The sequence below is a fragment of the Girardinichthys multiradiatus genome, chromosome 10 (assembly GCF_021462225.1).
Source record: "Girardinichthys multiradiatus isolate DD_20200921_A chromosome 10, DD_fGirMul_XY1, whole genome shotgun sequence".
In the NCBI taxonomy this organism is placed as follows: domain Eukaryota; kingdom Metazoa; phylum Chordata; class Actinopteri; order Cyprinodontiformes; family Goodeidae; genus Girardinichthys; species Girardinichthys multiradiatus.
Window position 1 is genome coordinate 8,007,712 of NC_061803.1, and position 16,535 is coordinate 8,024,246.

At 39.6% G+C, this 16,535-nt stretch overlaps 1 protein-coding gene across 3 annotated transcripts; it reads left to right on the plus strand.

Annotated features, from left to right (window-relative positions):
- The first annotated feature begins 153 nt into the window (after window positions 1-153).
- On the plus strand, window positions 154-15,351 carry casp7 (caspase 7, apoptosis-related cysteine peptidase). Of its 3 annotated transcripts, XM_047377453.1 has the most exons (7): window positions 154-286; window positions 631-794; window positions 7,940-8,091; window positions 8,199-8,327; window positions 11,227-11,402; window positions 11,525-11,663; window positions 11,955-15,351. In XM_047377453.1, exons 2-7 carry the CDS (start codon window positions 631-633, stop codon window positions 12,179-12,181), a joined length of 987 nt encoding a protein of 328 aa, XP_047233409.1. In that variant the 5' UTR covers window positions 154-286; the 3' UTR covers window positions 12,182-15,351. The 3 variants fall into 3 exon arrangements, with proteins under 3 accessions (XP_047233409.1, XP_047233410.1, XP_047233411.1); XM_047377454.1 differs by lacking the exons at window positions 154-286; window positions 631-794 and adding an exon at window positions 6,459-7,101; XM_047377455.1 differs by lacking the exons at window positions 154-286; window positions 631-794 and adding an exon at window positions 7,134-7,576.
- Window positions 15,352-16,535: the final 1,184 nt, after the last annotated feature.

Genomic DNA, 16,535 nt, shown 5'->3' on the forward strand with positions numbered 1-16,535 from the left:
TGCATAAAAATTAAAAATAAACCATTTTAATGAACCTATTGTTGTCTTACAGAGGAATAAAATGATTGTTTTATTAAATACAGAAGTAGCATAAATCCTGAAAAAACATGCCGGACGGGAGTAACGCCAGTTGCTGACGTAATTACGTAAATAGCGAAACGTACTTTCACTTTCTCAAGTAGAAGGAACAGAAAGTTCGTCGAAACTTTGAAGAAGGAGCCCTGACCCACAAACTGCGTCTTTACTCTAAATAGGCTCTTCCAGGACAGCCCACGAATAACTGAGCGTAAGTTAATGTGAACATGTATGAATATTTTTAAAAGTTACAAACAGTTCTGATTTCACTAGCTAAACAAGAAGCAAACATATACGTCATAAAATAGTGTGAACTGATTATTAAAAATCTATAAATTCATAATTTTATCTTGTTTGGGATACAAATTTTTATCTAAGTTGCTGTGGATTATATTGATTTTTTTTTTTTTTTTAGCAGTGCTGAGTCTTGCTGTAAAACAGCTCATAAAGTAAACCTGCTTTTATTTAACGTCTCTACGGCTAGCTTGCTGTAAAAATGTATTTACGGGTCGCATTGAAGGATAAAAAAAAAAAAATGCGCTGTGTTAAACGCAGATGTCTGGAGAACCTGCAGAGCTCAGTGAACTTGGAGGCGAAGCTGACATGGTGGAGGGGGAGCTGAAGGGTGATGAAGGCGACCCTAACCGTGGAGATGATGCTGAGGAGGACCACGTCGACGCCAAACCTGACCGCGAAGGGAGATTTCTGCTGTTTGGGCGGTGATTTTTCCTTTCCTTTTCCCTCTCAATAGAAATCCGTAGGAAACATTCAGACAAACTGAATACAGTTTGGACCAAAATGATGGTTTATGCTTTTCAAAACTGTTAATTGTGGCTTTCAGTTTCATTTTGACCTCTTTCAGAAAAAGTTTCTAAATATTTTTTAAGTAGTTAAAAAAACATCTATAGTCTACCAGTTTTCTTCCATTTTTTATAACTTTGCTCTTAGTATAATCCTGTTAGACATGATTTACCTGATTCAAATGTGTCCCGCCTGCATTCCTATTTTATGTTCTAACCATTTCCTAGTAACAGTGTTCATTTGGTTAAAATCATTTAGTGAAAAATTGTCATCATAGTTTTCATAACAAAAAAAAACGTATTTTATTGAACGAAAATAAGACAAAAACTAAAAAACTTGCATATAATGACTAGAACTCCGACAACAATGATTGACGTCTTCGTTAATGAATAAAATTTACAAAACAAAATCAGTTTTGGAGAGAAATGTAATCCAAACCATATGTGTTTAAGGTGGGTGGAAAGTAAGGAATGAATTGGAAAATTAGCTAATGAGACTTTATCTAAAGGTGGTACAAATGACAACATTAAATTTCTCTATATATTGCAAAATAAAACTTTAATTCTAATCCTTATAAGGTTAAATATTTAACTTCGTTGTTAGTTATTTTCCCTAGAAGATTGGTGATGCCCTAATTAAATGCAATCCTCTATAATTTTTACATTTTGCATGACTAAATCAGCAGTCGACTAAAACTAAAAGGACCTTTGAAACTAGACATATAAAACTAAATTCTATTTTAGTTAAAAGAGTATGACTAAACTTTAATAAACATGTGCTGTTAAAATGAGATGAATTTAGCTTTTTTTTGGTAAATTTGCGCCACAAGTCTGTGTTTTTGTTTACCACCTTTTCAAGGTAAAGAAGTAAAAGATAGTTTTAAAATAGAGCTGCACAATCTATCCAATCTATATCATCAGAGCAATATTGACTTTGCTAAAGACTGAATTGATAAAGTATTATATACACTGTTATATTTCAAGTGCAATGCATCGCACACCTCATTCAGTAATATTACAATTGTATTTTTCGATAATATTGTGAAGACCTATATTAAAAGAAAATACCTATTTCCACGCATTTAGTTTTCCAAATAAGCTTTTAGATTTCCTTCAATATAAACTATTATATTGGTAACAAAAAGTTACCATTTGAGCCCTTGATTTGGCATAGCATTTGATATTGCACTGTCCAATTAGTGCAACAGAGGAAAGACGTAAAAAACAAGATTTAATTAAATATTTGTTGAGATGGGGGTGAGAATTATTGAAAAAAGGTCTCCAACTCTCTCTAAAAGCATGTAAATGTGAATTATTTATAGTATATAGGCCTTTTAAAAATGCATTAGAAGAGTAAAAAACAAGGGTTTGTTCCAGTCTTACCAACAAGGGGGCGCTCTAAATCTCTCCTATAGAGAAAAGCATTACAGACAATATCAGTGAAACCAAAAGACCATGGTGCTTCATCTGGGTTTAGATTTTAAACAGAAGTTCGAATTATCAAAAGTTGTACAATAAACAGGATAACAGATTTTAGATTATAAAGCCAAAATACAGTAAACATAAACCATATCAAACACAAATCACTGTGTTCTTTAAAAGTGAGCATCTATTAATTTACATAGTTTCTTTTTCTAGTTCCACAAAGCATTATTGGAAAAATCTTTATCTTTATGGCTTTCACAAAGTATAAAACAGCACATAAAAAACACAATAAAAGCAATATAAAAGAGACTTCTAAATAAGAAAAATGTTTAACAGATACATACATTATAAATACAAAGGTTAGCTAATACATAATATACCAATCAGGTCATTAGGTCTGGTAGGTTTGTAAATAACATTGATGTTTGCTCCAGTATTTCATAATTAATTATCCCAAATATCTTTAGCTTGAAATATCCCATTTTTCTGCCAGACATATTAAAGTATTTTCACACCTAAGCATTTAAAAACAAAATACAAATCCTCATCCAGAGCACCAACAGGAGTCACGCTCAATAAAGCTAATTGCAGTTTTAAGGTGAGCGTTCTCTTTTCCTATTTTTAAACGTAAGAAAGAAAGAAGTTATTATGGTGTTTTAAATAGAAACAAAATAAAAAATAAAATGAAAATCCTTGCAGTCCAAACCTGCAGTGAGAATGATGTTGACCCGGATGAATGGACAAAGTATAGTACAGACCAAAAGTGTGGACACACCTTCTCATTCAAAGAGTTTTCTTTATTTTCATGACTATGAATATTGTAGCTTCACACTGAAGGCATCAAAACTATGAATTAACACATGTGGAATTATATACTGAACAAAAAAGTGTGAAACAACTGAAAATATGTCTTATATTCTAGGTTCTTCAAAGTAGCCACCTTTTGCTTTGATTACTGCTCCACACACTATTGGCATTCTGTTGATGAGCTTCAAGAGGTAGTCACCTGAAATGGTTTTCCAACAGTCTTGAAGGAGTTCCCAGAGATGTTTAGCACTTGTTGGCCCTCTTGGCTTCACTCTGCGGTCCAGCTCACCCCAAACCATCTCGATTGGGTTCAGGTCCAGTGACTGTGGAGGCCAGGTCATCTGGCGCAGCACCCCATCACTCTCCTTCTTGGTCAAATAGCCCTTACACAGCCTGGAGGTGTGTTTGGGGTCATTGTCCTGTTGAAAAATAAAGGATGGTCCAACTAAACGCAAACCGGATAGAATAGCATGCCGCTGCAAGATGCTGTGGTAGCCATGCTGGTTCAGTATGCCTTCAATTTTGAATAAATCCCCAACAGTGTCACCAGCAAAGCACCCCCACACCATCACACCTCCTCCTCCATGCTTCACGGTGGGAACCAGGCATGTCGAGTCCATCCGTTCACCTCTTCTGCGCCGCACAAAGACACGGTGGTTGGAACCAAAGATCTCAAACTTGGACTCATCAGACCAAAGCACAGATTTCCACTGGTCTAATGTCCATTCCTTGTGTTCTTTAGCCCAAACAAGTCTCTTCTGCTTGTTGCCTGTCCTCAGCAGTGGTTTCCTAGCAGCTATTTTACCATGAAGGCCTGATTCACACAGTCTCCTCTTAACAGTTGTTCTAGAGATGTGTCTGCTGCTAGAACTCTGTGTGGCATTGACCTGTTCTCTAAACTGAGCTGCTGTTAACCTGCGATTTCTGAGGCTGGTGACTCGGATGAACTTATCGTCCGCAGCAGAGGTGACTCTTGGTCTTCCTTTCCTGGGGCGGTCCTCATGTGAGCCAGTTTCTTTGTAGCACTTGATGGTTTTTGCGACTGCACTTGGGGACACTTTCAAAGTTTTCCCAATTGTTCGGACTGACTGACCTTCATTTTTTAAGTAATGATGGCCACTCGTTTTTCTTAACTGTGCTGCTTTTTTCTTGTCATAATACAAATTCTAACAGTCTATTCAGTAGGACTATCAGGTGTGTACTGTATCCACCTCCTGCACAACACAACTGATGGTCCCAACCCCATTTATAAGGCTTGAAATCCCACTTATTAAACCTGACAGGGCACACCTGTGAAGTGAAAACCATTTCAGATGACTACCTCTTGAAGCTCATCAACAGAATGCCAAGAGTGTGTGGAGCAGTAATCAAAGCAAAAGGTGGCTACTTTGAAGAACCTAGAATATAAGACATATTTTCAGTTGTTTCACACTTTTTTCATTCTGTATATAATTCCACATGTGTTGATTCATAGTTTTGATGCCTTCAGTGTGAAGCTACAATATTCATAGTCATGAAAATAAAGAAAACTCTTTGAATGAGAAGGTGTGTCCAAACCTTTTGGTCTGTACTGTATATAATGTGAAGATCTACAGAGTCTTTGCATAATCACGCTTTTAAATCAAACATAACTGCATATAATATTTGCAACTTAGAAAAACGAGAACTTGCTTTGGACCTTCTGGTGTGTAAAAACACACATAGACCCCAGCCGAGCCAGAGTACCTGCTATGTATCTGTCTCTTTAAAAAAAAAAAAGGAAAGCAACAAGTTGCAAATGGCACTAATAGATGTTTTTCTTGTTTTAGTTGGTGGATTTTGGTCAGATCTGTCTGTACACCAAAATAAACTCGTACTCGTCGTCTTCCGCTTATCCGGGACTGGGTCGCGGGGGCAGCAGACTCAACAGAGACGCCCAGACGTCCCTCTCTCCAGACACCTCCTCCAGTTTCTCCAGGGGGAGCCCAAGGCGTTCCCAGGCCAGCCGAGAGACATAGTCCCTCCGGCGTGTCCTGGGCCGTCCCCTGGGCCTCCTCCCGGTGGGACGTGCCTGGAACACCTCCCGAGGTAGGCGTCCAGGAGGCATCCGATATAGATGCCCGAGCCACCTCAACTGGCTCCTCTCGATGTGGAGGAGCAGCGGCTCTACTTCGAGCCCCTCCTGGATGGCCGAGCTCCTCACCCTATATCTAAGGGAGTGCCCGGCCACCCTACGGAGGAAACTCATTTCAGCCGCTTGTATCCGGGATCTTGTTCTTTCGGTCATGACCCAAAGTTCATGGCCATAGGTGAGGGTAGGAACGTAGACCGACCAGTAAATTGAGAGCTTCGCTTTTCGGCTCAGCTCTCTCTTCACCACAATGGACCGGCACAGCGCCCCCATTACTGTGGCAGCCGCACCGATCCGTCTGTCGATCTCCCGCTCCATTCTTCCCTCACTCGTGAACAAGACCCCAAGATACTTAAACTCCTCCACTTGAGGCAGGAACTCCCCTCCAACCTGAAGAGGACAAGCCACCCTTTTCCGGTCGAGTACCATGGCCTCGGACTTGGAGGAGCTGATCTTCATCCCAGCCGCTTCACACTCGGCTGCGAACCGCCACAGCGCATGCTGTAGGTCTTGGCTAGAGGGGGCCAGCAGGACCATGTTATCTGCAAAAAGAAGAGACGAAATCCACTTGTCCCCAAACCAGACCCCCTCCGGTCCTTGGCTGCATGTAGAAATCCTGTCCATAAAAGTTATGAGCAGGACCGGCGACAAAGGGCAGCCCTGCCGGAGTCCAACATGCACCGGGAACAGGTCTGACTTAGTGCCGGCAATGCGGACCAAACTCCTGCTCCGCTTGTACAGAGACCGGATGGCCCCTAATAAAGGGCCCCCGATTCCATACTCCTGGAGCACCCCCCACAGGGCATCACGAGGGACACAGTCAAATGCCTTCTCCATGTCCACAAAACACATGTGAACCGGTTGGGCAAACTCCAATGAACCCTCGAGTACCCTGTAGAGGGTATAGAGCTGGTCCAGTGTTCCACGGCCGGGACGAAAACCACACTGCTCCTCCTGAAGCCGCGGTTCGACTATCGGTCGGACTCTCCTCTCCAATACCCTGGCGTAGGCCTTACCAGGGAGGCTGAGGAGTGTGATCCCCCTGTAGTTGGAACACACCCTCCGGTCCCCCTTCTTATAAAGGGGGACCACCACCCCAGTCTGCCAGTCCAGAGGCACTGTCCCCGACCGCCACGCAATGTTGAAGAGACGTGTCAACCATGACAGCCCTACAACATCCAGAGACCTGAGGTACTCAGGGGCGGATCTCATCCACCCTTGCCACCGTGGAGCTTTTTAACCACCTCGGTGACTTCAGCCTGGGTGATGAAAGAGTCCAACACCAAAATAAACATTATGTTTTATAATTTATAATTTATTCACAGGGCTAGGAAGTCTACCCAGCATCGTATATAAGCAAATCGCCCACATGGGTGATATTGTTACAACTTTGACCTTTCTATCGGGTTCAATCCTTTTGTTGGTGTTATTTTTCAGCTGTATAATCCTCTGTTTTATCAAAGTTACACCTCTTAGACTTATTTATGTCCCCAAACAACAACATATCTGTTTTGTTCCTGCGAAGTTAAAAAGTTTGACCTTACACCGTGTACTGTACAGGTGGATCTTTTGTGTATCCGCCGCGGAGGAACCTGATGGCCTGTCTGACCTCAGCACGGAGTGAGGCTCAGGGTGCGAGCATGAATAGGCCTTTAGAAAACACTGGTGTGATGGGGAGGCTGCTGACTCAGTAGGTTCACAGTGCTCGGCCCCTGTCCTCAGCAGCCTGTGGGCCCAGTCTGGACTCCAAACTGTACCGAGAGCATGTCGATTTCCTAGCACACACCAAAAAAGCTGAGCTTCCAGGGGTTGAGAAACTTAAAAAACAGATAAAATCAAGGCATTTCAGATGCAGAGCGGAGTAGCGCTTAATGACGAGCCCAGGTAAGACAGATTTCTCATGCTGGTCCTACGGGCTTATCCACCGTGAAACAACAGTTCAGCTTTTTGCCCAACCTCATGCAATTGTTTGGCACAGCATGTTGGCACTTTGGAGGTGGGAGGGGGGCTTCAAATGTTCTAGATCACATGTTTATGAGAAAATGGCTGCACTGCCGGTGACTGTACATGCACAGGAGGTGTTGCTGTGTACAGTATTGTTCTAGTGCTTGAGTGACCTACATGACGGGGCTCTTCTAGATGTTCTGGCTTCCCAATGGGCCACTGTTGGCTTAGATGTCTGGATGGGTCTTTGAAAGAATGAAAATATCAGAGGACTGTGAGAATTACCCCTGCTGGAGGATTTCCTCCTGTTTAGTATACATAGATGATCTTAGCAAAAATGTTCTAGTTTCTTCTTCAGCTCGACTGGATTACTGCAACCAAATTTAGCCTTGACATTTATGCCTTATTTGAAAACGTACGTATGCTTTGGATTTTCTTTCAGTCGGTGGTTCGGGTTTGTTAGTTTCATGCCTGCTACCTGTTCCAGAAGTCTTTGCATTTAGCTGAGAAAGCGTTCGAGCTAAGAAATGTACAATGAGCCAAGGAGATTTTCTAGACAAATCTCAGTTTGCAAGATGTTACAGGATATGGTAAGAGTTGAAGCTGTGGAAATTTAAAGGATATTTTACAATTTTACGTGAAATATAATATTTTTGTACATTATTACACAATTTGTTAAAGTTGTAGCATTATTTACAAGGTTATAGTTGATATAGAGTAACTAAATACTCCTAAATGTAATTTTGCTTTGTGTTCTTTTGCTCCCTGACCCTGTTAGCAAAAAAAATAAGGATGGCCAGACGCGGGAGCGGGACTACTCTTCTGAAAGCCATTACAGAATTGTTTCACCAACATTCCAGTATAAGATGAGCCACCAGCGAGTGGGGAAGTGCATCATCATCAACAACAAAAACTTTGATGAAAACACAGGTAGAGCAAATACTTTTCACGCTACGTTTTTAAGAATATGTTGCACTCTAGTTTCATTTTGCTCCATGTTTTTGGGTAATTATTATTTTAACATTACGTTTCAACAGGGATGAATGTACGCAATGGCACGGACCGAGACGCAGGTGAGCTGTCCAAGTGCTTCAGGAACCTGGGCTTTGATGTCGTCATCTATAATGACCAGACGTGTGAGAAGATGGAGCGTCTTCTCCAAAAAGGTAAGTAGTGCCTTTCTCTGTCTTTTAAAGTGCTTTTTAATGTCATATTTTTATACTTTATTCGTTCTTTTGTCTAGTATGAGCTGTTTTGGTGTATTAGATGTAAGAATGGATATTTAATTAAAGAAAGCTCTTTTTTAAAAGTTACTTGTTTCTGTAAAAGGCTTTAACAGCAGTTGTGTGATAATGATGGCTGAGGGGAGTGGAGTATAGGTTTTTTATATGTGGTGGGGATAATTAGAGATACCTGTGAAACTGGCTGTTGACTGGAAACTTAATATTTTCCAATTGATTTTCCCTAACTGGTGTCTGACTGGTATGTAACCTAAAAACGTAATCTTTTTTTATTATTAATGAAGGTACCATATGTAAATCGCTAGCAGGCTGTGCTAACTATGCTCTTTAGTGTAGATGCTACTGAGTAGGGTAGCTGCAAACTTAGCTATTATCTATATCAGTGAGGTGTTTGTATTGAGGTCAGAAGTGACAGATTTTAGGGCTGCACCATACAAAAAAATGTTGCGATGACGACATCAGTTGCGATTTATGCCTACTTTGTTCTTTTCTTTCTTTCTCATCTGTGCTTCTGTCACTCTGTGACCTTTTAGCCTTTTAGCATTTAGGCCAACACCAGTTGTGTCCGGTGTGAGCACCTGCTGCCATGAGACTCTGTCCAACTGGCTAAATATTACATTAGCATTTAGTACGCAAGTTCATAACACTTGTATTTTAGCCAGCAGTTATTGCACTTCAAACAGTCCTTTGCAACATGAAAATTGCACACACTGTACACCTCAGACTTCCAGTACAAGACAGACTCCTGTCATCTGCAGAAATACTCGGATGATTCTGCAGTCGTGGGGTGGATCAGAGATGGACAAGAAGCTGAGTACAGGAAGGTGGTGGACCGCTTTGTGGCATGGTGTGGAAATAATCATCTCATTTTGAACGTGACTAAAACAAAGGAGATGATTGTAGATTTTAAGAGAAACAGGAATAAGTCAAAACTATTTCTATCATGGGAGAAGAAGTGGAGGTGGTGGAGGAGTATAAATACCTCGGTGTTCACCTGGACAACAGACTAGAGTGGAGATGCAACTGTGAAGCCATCTACAAGAAGGGACAGAGCAGACTGTACTTCTTGAGGAAGCTTAGGTCATTTGGTGTTTGCAGCAAGATGCTGCATATCTTCTATAAGTCTGTTGTGGAGAGTCTGATCTCTTCTACCATCATCTGCTGGGGAAGCAGCATCAGAGCCAGGGACTTAAAAAAGCTCAACAAGCTGATAAAAAAGGCTGGCTCTGTTCTGGGAACTCCTCTGGAGATCATTGCGGAAAGAAGGATTCTTCATAAAATGAAGAACATTATGGAGAACCCTGAGCATCATCTTCATGAGACTGTCCTACAACAACAGAGTGTCTTCAGTCAGAGGCTTCTTCAGATCTGCTGTAAGACGGAGCGCTACAGGAGATCCTTCCTGCCCATAGCCATCAGCATCTACAACGGCTCTTTGAAGAAACCTTCATAATATGAGCTACAACAACATTTAATTTCCCTTTGGGATTAATAAAGTATTTTTGAATTGAATTGAATTGATATGATGCAACGAGGATATAGTCGCGAAATGTCGAGAAGCCCTAACAGATTTGTTAGAAACAATTTAAAAAGAAAACCATGTTGTTTTACAACATGTCAAAACATGTCTGTGAATCATTCAGGCTGCAATAAGGTGAGAGAGAAAGAGACTTCTCTCAGAGGCTGCAGTTTTAGTGACAGTAGCTACAGTTATTGGGCTAATAGCTAATATACGTTGCTGAAAGGTTAGAATAATCATTTTGTCCTTGTTTTAAAATGTTTTTTAAACCCTATTTTACAGCAACTGCTCTCACCATGCATGTTGCATGACATTGCTTTTGCTTCAAATATAAACTATTTGTGATCAAACATTGCAGGAAGGATAGAAAAAGGTCTATTTTTCTTGTTTTATAGCTCTTAAAGACAAATCAGAATCTGTATCCGCAGCTCAAAGCGTAAATAAACATCTGTAATAATTATTACATCTGGAGGCAACAAATGAAAACTTAGGACATATTTATAAAGCAAATGCATATATACTGAAAGAAGTAATGTGCAATGTTGACATAATAGATTACAACATATTTGTGTTTACATCTCTTTCTTTAAAATAAATGTTAAAGGATCAATTTGGCCAGTTTTACAGCAGAAAGATATGGAAATATGAACAGCAACAAGTATTATGTACATTATGTTTGTAAGTAATTTTTTTCTATATAGGAAAACATTGTAAAGCACAAAATTATCTTTCCGTAGTTTCAAGCTCCATCTAGCTTTTCACAATTCACCATCATGTAGAAGTTCAAGTCTATTTTGTTTCTCTTGAAACTGGAAAATCAGACAGCAGCACATTAGCTGCTACATTTGTGTGACTTTCTTGTCCATTTGTACGTCAAAAGTTATTTACATTTTGAGTGAATTATGATTCGTATCATTTAATTTCTTTACACATTTATCACGCTAGAGTATTTTCTTGCATTTCATTGAGGAATAAATGAACAATGTGTTGCTTTAGGTAAATAATGCTTCAGCATTGCCTTCCTGTAGACTTGAACCTGTAGCAGACCTACTTCATGTAAACCTAAGCTAGGCTCTCATGGATTTTTAGACTAAAACGTTGGAAAATGACCTTTAAAGTCCAACATTTTTTAAAATCCTGCAGTTTGTCAAGGATAGTGATTAAAGAGTTCTTTTATTTGGAGATGTATAATTAATGACGCTAAATGGACTCCAGGGAGTATTTTTATGTTAGTAAGAGGACCTATTTATTTGATAAAGCCTGAGCTGAGCTAATATTTCAGTTCTTTGTGTATTTGTCTGCCAGCCTCGGAGGAAGACCACAGCGACAGCTCGTGTTTCGCCTGCATTCTGCTGAGCCATGGTGAGGAGGGCATGATCTACGGTACAGACGGACCCATGCCCATCAAGAACATGACTTTGTTGTTCAGGGGGGACAAGTGCAAAAGCTTGGTTGGGAAGCCAAAGCTCTTCTTCATCCAAGTATGAAGCTAAGAGGCATTCATGTTTAAATAGCAGTTTAATAAATATTTGTCCTGTTGACTCCCTAGCTAATTAACAACAAATACACCCTTCATTATTAAAATGTTTTTCTGCTTATTCAGGCTTGTCGAGGTTCTGAATTTGATGATGGTATCCAGACAGATTCAGGTCCACCAAACGACACCTTGGAGGCGGATGCTAATCCAAGTCATAAAATCCCTGTTGAGGCAGATTTCCTGTTTGCATACTCCACTGTGCCAGGTATGCAAAATCTTTAGTGCCAAATCTAATATTGTTCATTTATAGTTGAGAGCCCTGCCTCATGTACAGTTAAAGCAAGTTCGAATTGTTTCACAGGCATTGTTCAATGTTTTTGAATAAGATTGGAACTTTGAAGGTGTATTGTGACCTTATAACACCTCACAGTGTGAGTTTATAAATTAGATTCGGTAGGTCATGCTTTTTAAAGATCGGTGACCGGCCAGAAAACTGCAATCAGTGCACCCACTACCAGAGACCTCATACTTACTATTAACCCTTGATGTTTTCTAGGATATTACTCATGGAGGAATCCTGGCCGTGGATCCTGGTTTGTCCAGGCGCTCTGCAACGTCCTCAATGAGTTTGGCAAGCAGCTGGAGATAATGCAGATCCTAACACGGGTCAACTACATGGTGGCCACCAGTTTCGAGTCCTGGTCTGATGACCCACGTTTCAGTGAGAAGAAACAGATTCCCTGTGTGGTCTCTATGCTGACCAAAGAACTGTACTTCAACTGATATCCTGCCTGTACTGTATGACACAGACTCACTGACTGACCAGACTAACTGACCGGCTGTTTTAGGCGATGTGCAAGCAGTCAAAGCATTCAGGGATGATACAGGCCCGGCAGGACCCGGCACATTTAGAGCATGTCACATTTTCTACGTGTGTAGTTGGGCCTGAATACAAACACTCCATGAGATTAAAGAATAACAGTGACACGTTGAGTTCATGTGTTGATGGTAAAACCTCTTCTTCAGGTTCGCCCTTGAAATAACAGTGTCACATTTAAGCCGGTCGTTGTTGACAGGCATTGTGGGATATATATGTATATTCTACCGACCCACAAAATTAGCTGCCAGTTTTTGTGGGTTTGTGGAATTATATCTGAAAATGTGTTTCTCCATTTTCCAGAACTTTCCAGAAATGTTTGGAGACTTTATCTGGTAGAGCTAGACAAACAAAAGTAATTAGCCCCTCTACTAATTAAAAAAACAACTAATACTCTTGAGGATCTGTTCATAGTTAGCGGTAGCATGCTATCACAAAAGACAGTTCATTTCTTTAGGAATAGGAATTTACCAATACAGAGTCCCACTCAAATATTGCAATAAAATAAATGCCATGTATATGCTTGGAAACTCAGTTGCTTGAAAGTGCAGTAAAAATCATATTCTGCATATTTTTAAGCATTACATGGTCTATGTTAGTCTGATTGCGTCCCTCTTAACTCACCCATCAGTTAGAAGCAACGGTTTTGCTTGAAGATGACTGATATTTTGTACAACTTTGTAAAACTTTTCTGTAGCTCAGTCTTATATTTCTTCAGATATGAGTCAACACATACAGCTAGAATCCTCAGTAAACTTGCGTCTTGCATCCTGATGTTTTTATACAAAGGATTTAGAAGAGCTCGCCCAGGGGTCTGCGATTTACAGTTCCAGACTAACATGTCTCTCTTAATACCTTTATTCAGAAATAATATAGAAATCATCAATGTTTTTAACTTCTAATGTTTATCCTAAAGGCTAGTTTTTGCCATTATTCTGTGTGTTTTTAATGAAATTTCAGCTTTGAATTTGCACAACAGAATTAATCTAATAGTACCAGGGTTTTTCTTTCCTTTTATTTCATTTAGTTGTAAACTTGGCCGTTACTTTATCAAGTAGGCTATATTTTTATTTTCATTTTCCAAAGGAGATGATTCACCTCTTGACAAAACAACTTGTTTATAATATAATAGCTAATATAGAAAATCATATTTTTATTATTTTTCCTCAAGGGAGAAATAAAATGTCTGCGCTATTTTATTTAGATGGTTAACAACCCCTCTGCTTTGCCAATGTTAGCAGGTGTGCTCTCTGTTTTGATATGACTTGTTAATAATTTGGCCTGCATTATATTTTAGTCCTGTTCCAGTTAATTAGGTCCAGTCAAAACATACATGAAAAGATTTGTAAGCTTAGAACTTTTGCTTTAAACGTCTTAAGGTTTTATAGACTCGTGTTTCAGCTGCTCTCTATGCTCTCCTATACTACAACTTTTTTTTAAGAGCAGCTCATATTATACAGACTGATAAAGTGTTGCAGCAGTCAGTGTCACTTAGAACGTTACTGCATATGGTGAAAGGCACTCTTTTAATGAAGAGATTTTTAAAAATGGGCCTGCTCATTGAAATTGTGTTTGCAACATGGTGAAGAGAGTATTACCAACCCTGTAGCTGCTGTTAAATAAGTCTAGAGAACCTACACTGCAGATCATGGCAGTAAAAGGTTGAAGTGCAGGAAGGGATCTGGAAAATGGTGCAAATCATTTTCAGATATGTATGTGTTTATAGTTTCAGCTGTCAGATTTAGTAGTAGTCAAAGTCCTTTGACTACAGCAATGTCACAATGCCGTACCCAAAGTTCCTGTAACTTTAAGCAGGTAGCAGAATGCTGGCATCCTCAGGTTCTTCATTGTTCCATCAAATGTCATGTTTAACCCCTTGCCTGAACGTGGTGGCTAAGAAGGTGTGATCTTTTGCTGTGTAGTGATTTGTTCTAAGCAACTTTGGGCCAAGCATGAAACACAAGCAGTTTGGCTGGAATTTCTGCCATCTTGTTCAAACCCAAGTAAGACGAATTAATTAATGCATCAAACTGTACACTTAACATGGGTCCAAGAAATCAGGTCCAAGAAATCTGATCTGGCATTTTAATTTCATATCATTACATGTGAAATTTAACATCAATCAGGCAATTCAAGAACGTCTAAACCGTGTCACAACTTTAGGAAATATCTAAGCCGAACTAGCACCTAGAGCACATTTCATTGTATATTAGTGTTGTTCACTGTCTTCACTTCCACTGTTTTGTAGTTTACAGATATCAAGCATTCTCCTGCTATTTTTTAATTGAGCTTTGCTTTTAGCATTAACAAAATAATACCAAAAAACAACAATTTTGAAGCACTTAGTTCATTTTGACAGCATTTAAAATAAGCATCACTTTAATTAATAGATTGGTATTAGTTATATAATGAAATCTAAAAATATTTATATTTTGATACAAAAACGTGACATTTGCTGGTGATTATGGCAAATTCCACTAAGTTACGTTCTGCTGATAAACTGTTATTGTTTCCCAGAGTCACAGAGGCAGCTATTACTGGTAAGGACTAATCTGAATTCACACAATCTACGTTTCCACAATATGCACTCTAGACTGTTTTTGCTTTGTTATTACTATTCACATGGTAGTGGAGGGCTATTGCGTATTTTTATCATTCTGCTTTCCTCTTTTCAGCAATGTTTTAATTTTAAAACATTAATATAAGTGCCACATATGTGTGATCAGTGCAGGCAGTCACAGTTGTCCAAAGTCTCCACAGTTCTGGAATCATCTCAACATGTGGATCTCTGAGCAGTGATTTGTTGCCATGACTGAGCTGAAAGGAATGCTAGCTCCACTTGTTTTTGAATGAAAATAAAGCAGGAACAAATGCTTCATAATAAACTTGTTTAAATGCTTTCCAGTTTTTAAATGCTGTGTTGCTCAGGAATATATTTGAAAAGAGTTGAATTGGCATTAAAGCCTGATGTGGCCCAGCTTTTAATTTCTGGGCAGTTCACTGTTTAAATAACTTGAAAACAGAAGAAATGCTTCTGTAATCATTTTACTGTATTAAACATGAATTTATTGTGTAATGAACTGTGTCATTTTGTTTAATATGACTACATTAAAGAGCAGTATTTATGCAATCGAAAGGTAAATAAATAGCTTACACATTCAGATCGTAGTGTCAAATATTAATGAGACAAAGAATTAAAAGGTAATTATAATTACTATCATAGGTTTTTCAGTTATCTATCTTCAAATAATTACACTTTATTGATTAGATTGACAAACCAGTGCCTTGCATAATTATTGTCACCCCTGCTAATGGTTTGTCAAGCACTTTTTGCTCATAGGACAGCACGTAGTTATCTCCAGCCTTCAGACAAGCAGGGTATCCCAAGCTCAGGTTGTGTCACAATTAAAGAATGTCAGATCAGACTGCCGATGCCCCCCAGCGCTAGGAAATTGCTGTCCAGCTCTCTTTCATTCCCACCTCAGCGAACAGGACTCTTGGCGTTTGTGCCTTCATTGTCATGACCAGGACATGATCCAGTTCTCGGTAATGTGTGACATGCATTTGTGTTCAACCCCTTTTACTCTGTTTCCCCTGAATAAAATCCAGTGCAAATAACGGCCTTCAAGTGTCCACGTGTGCTATTTAATCTCAGTACAAATACAGTAGAAAGATTATAGCACAACTTCAAACCCAACAAGATGCATTAACCAAAGAAGCAGCAATGAGGCCCATGGTAACTCTGGATGAGCTCCAGAGATCCACTGCTCAGGTGGGAGAATGTGTCGTGCACAGTCCCATTTGTAGTTTACCACAAACGTGGAACCAGGCACTGGTCAGATGAGACCAACATTAAACATTTTGGTCCACATGGAGAATATTAGGAATGATGGAAAAACCAATACTGCACATCACCCTAAAGAAACTACACCTACTTTGAGATATGGTTGTGGCAGCATCATGCTGGAGGAATGGTTTTCTTCAGTGATGGAAGCTGGTTATGGTTGATGGATTATGGATCAAGTCATATATAGGAGAGTGGAATAATTAAGTTTTAAAACTATGGCAAGATTTAAAAGTCACAAACATCCATCCAATCCAAAAGAACTTTTTGCAAAGAAGAATGAGCCAAATATGTAGGTCTGCAGATGCGTAAAGCTGGTTGAGACGCACCCTAAAACACTCGCAGGGGTGACTGCACTGAAAGGTGGTTTACAAAGTATTGACTTAGAGGTGCTGAATACAAATGCATGACACATT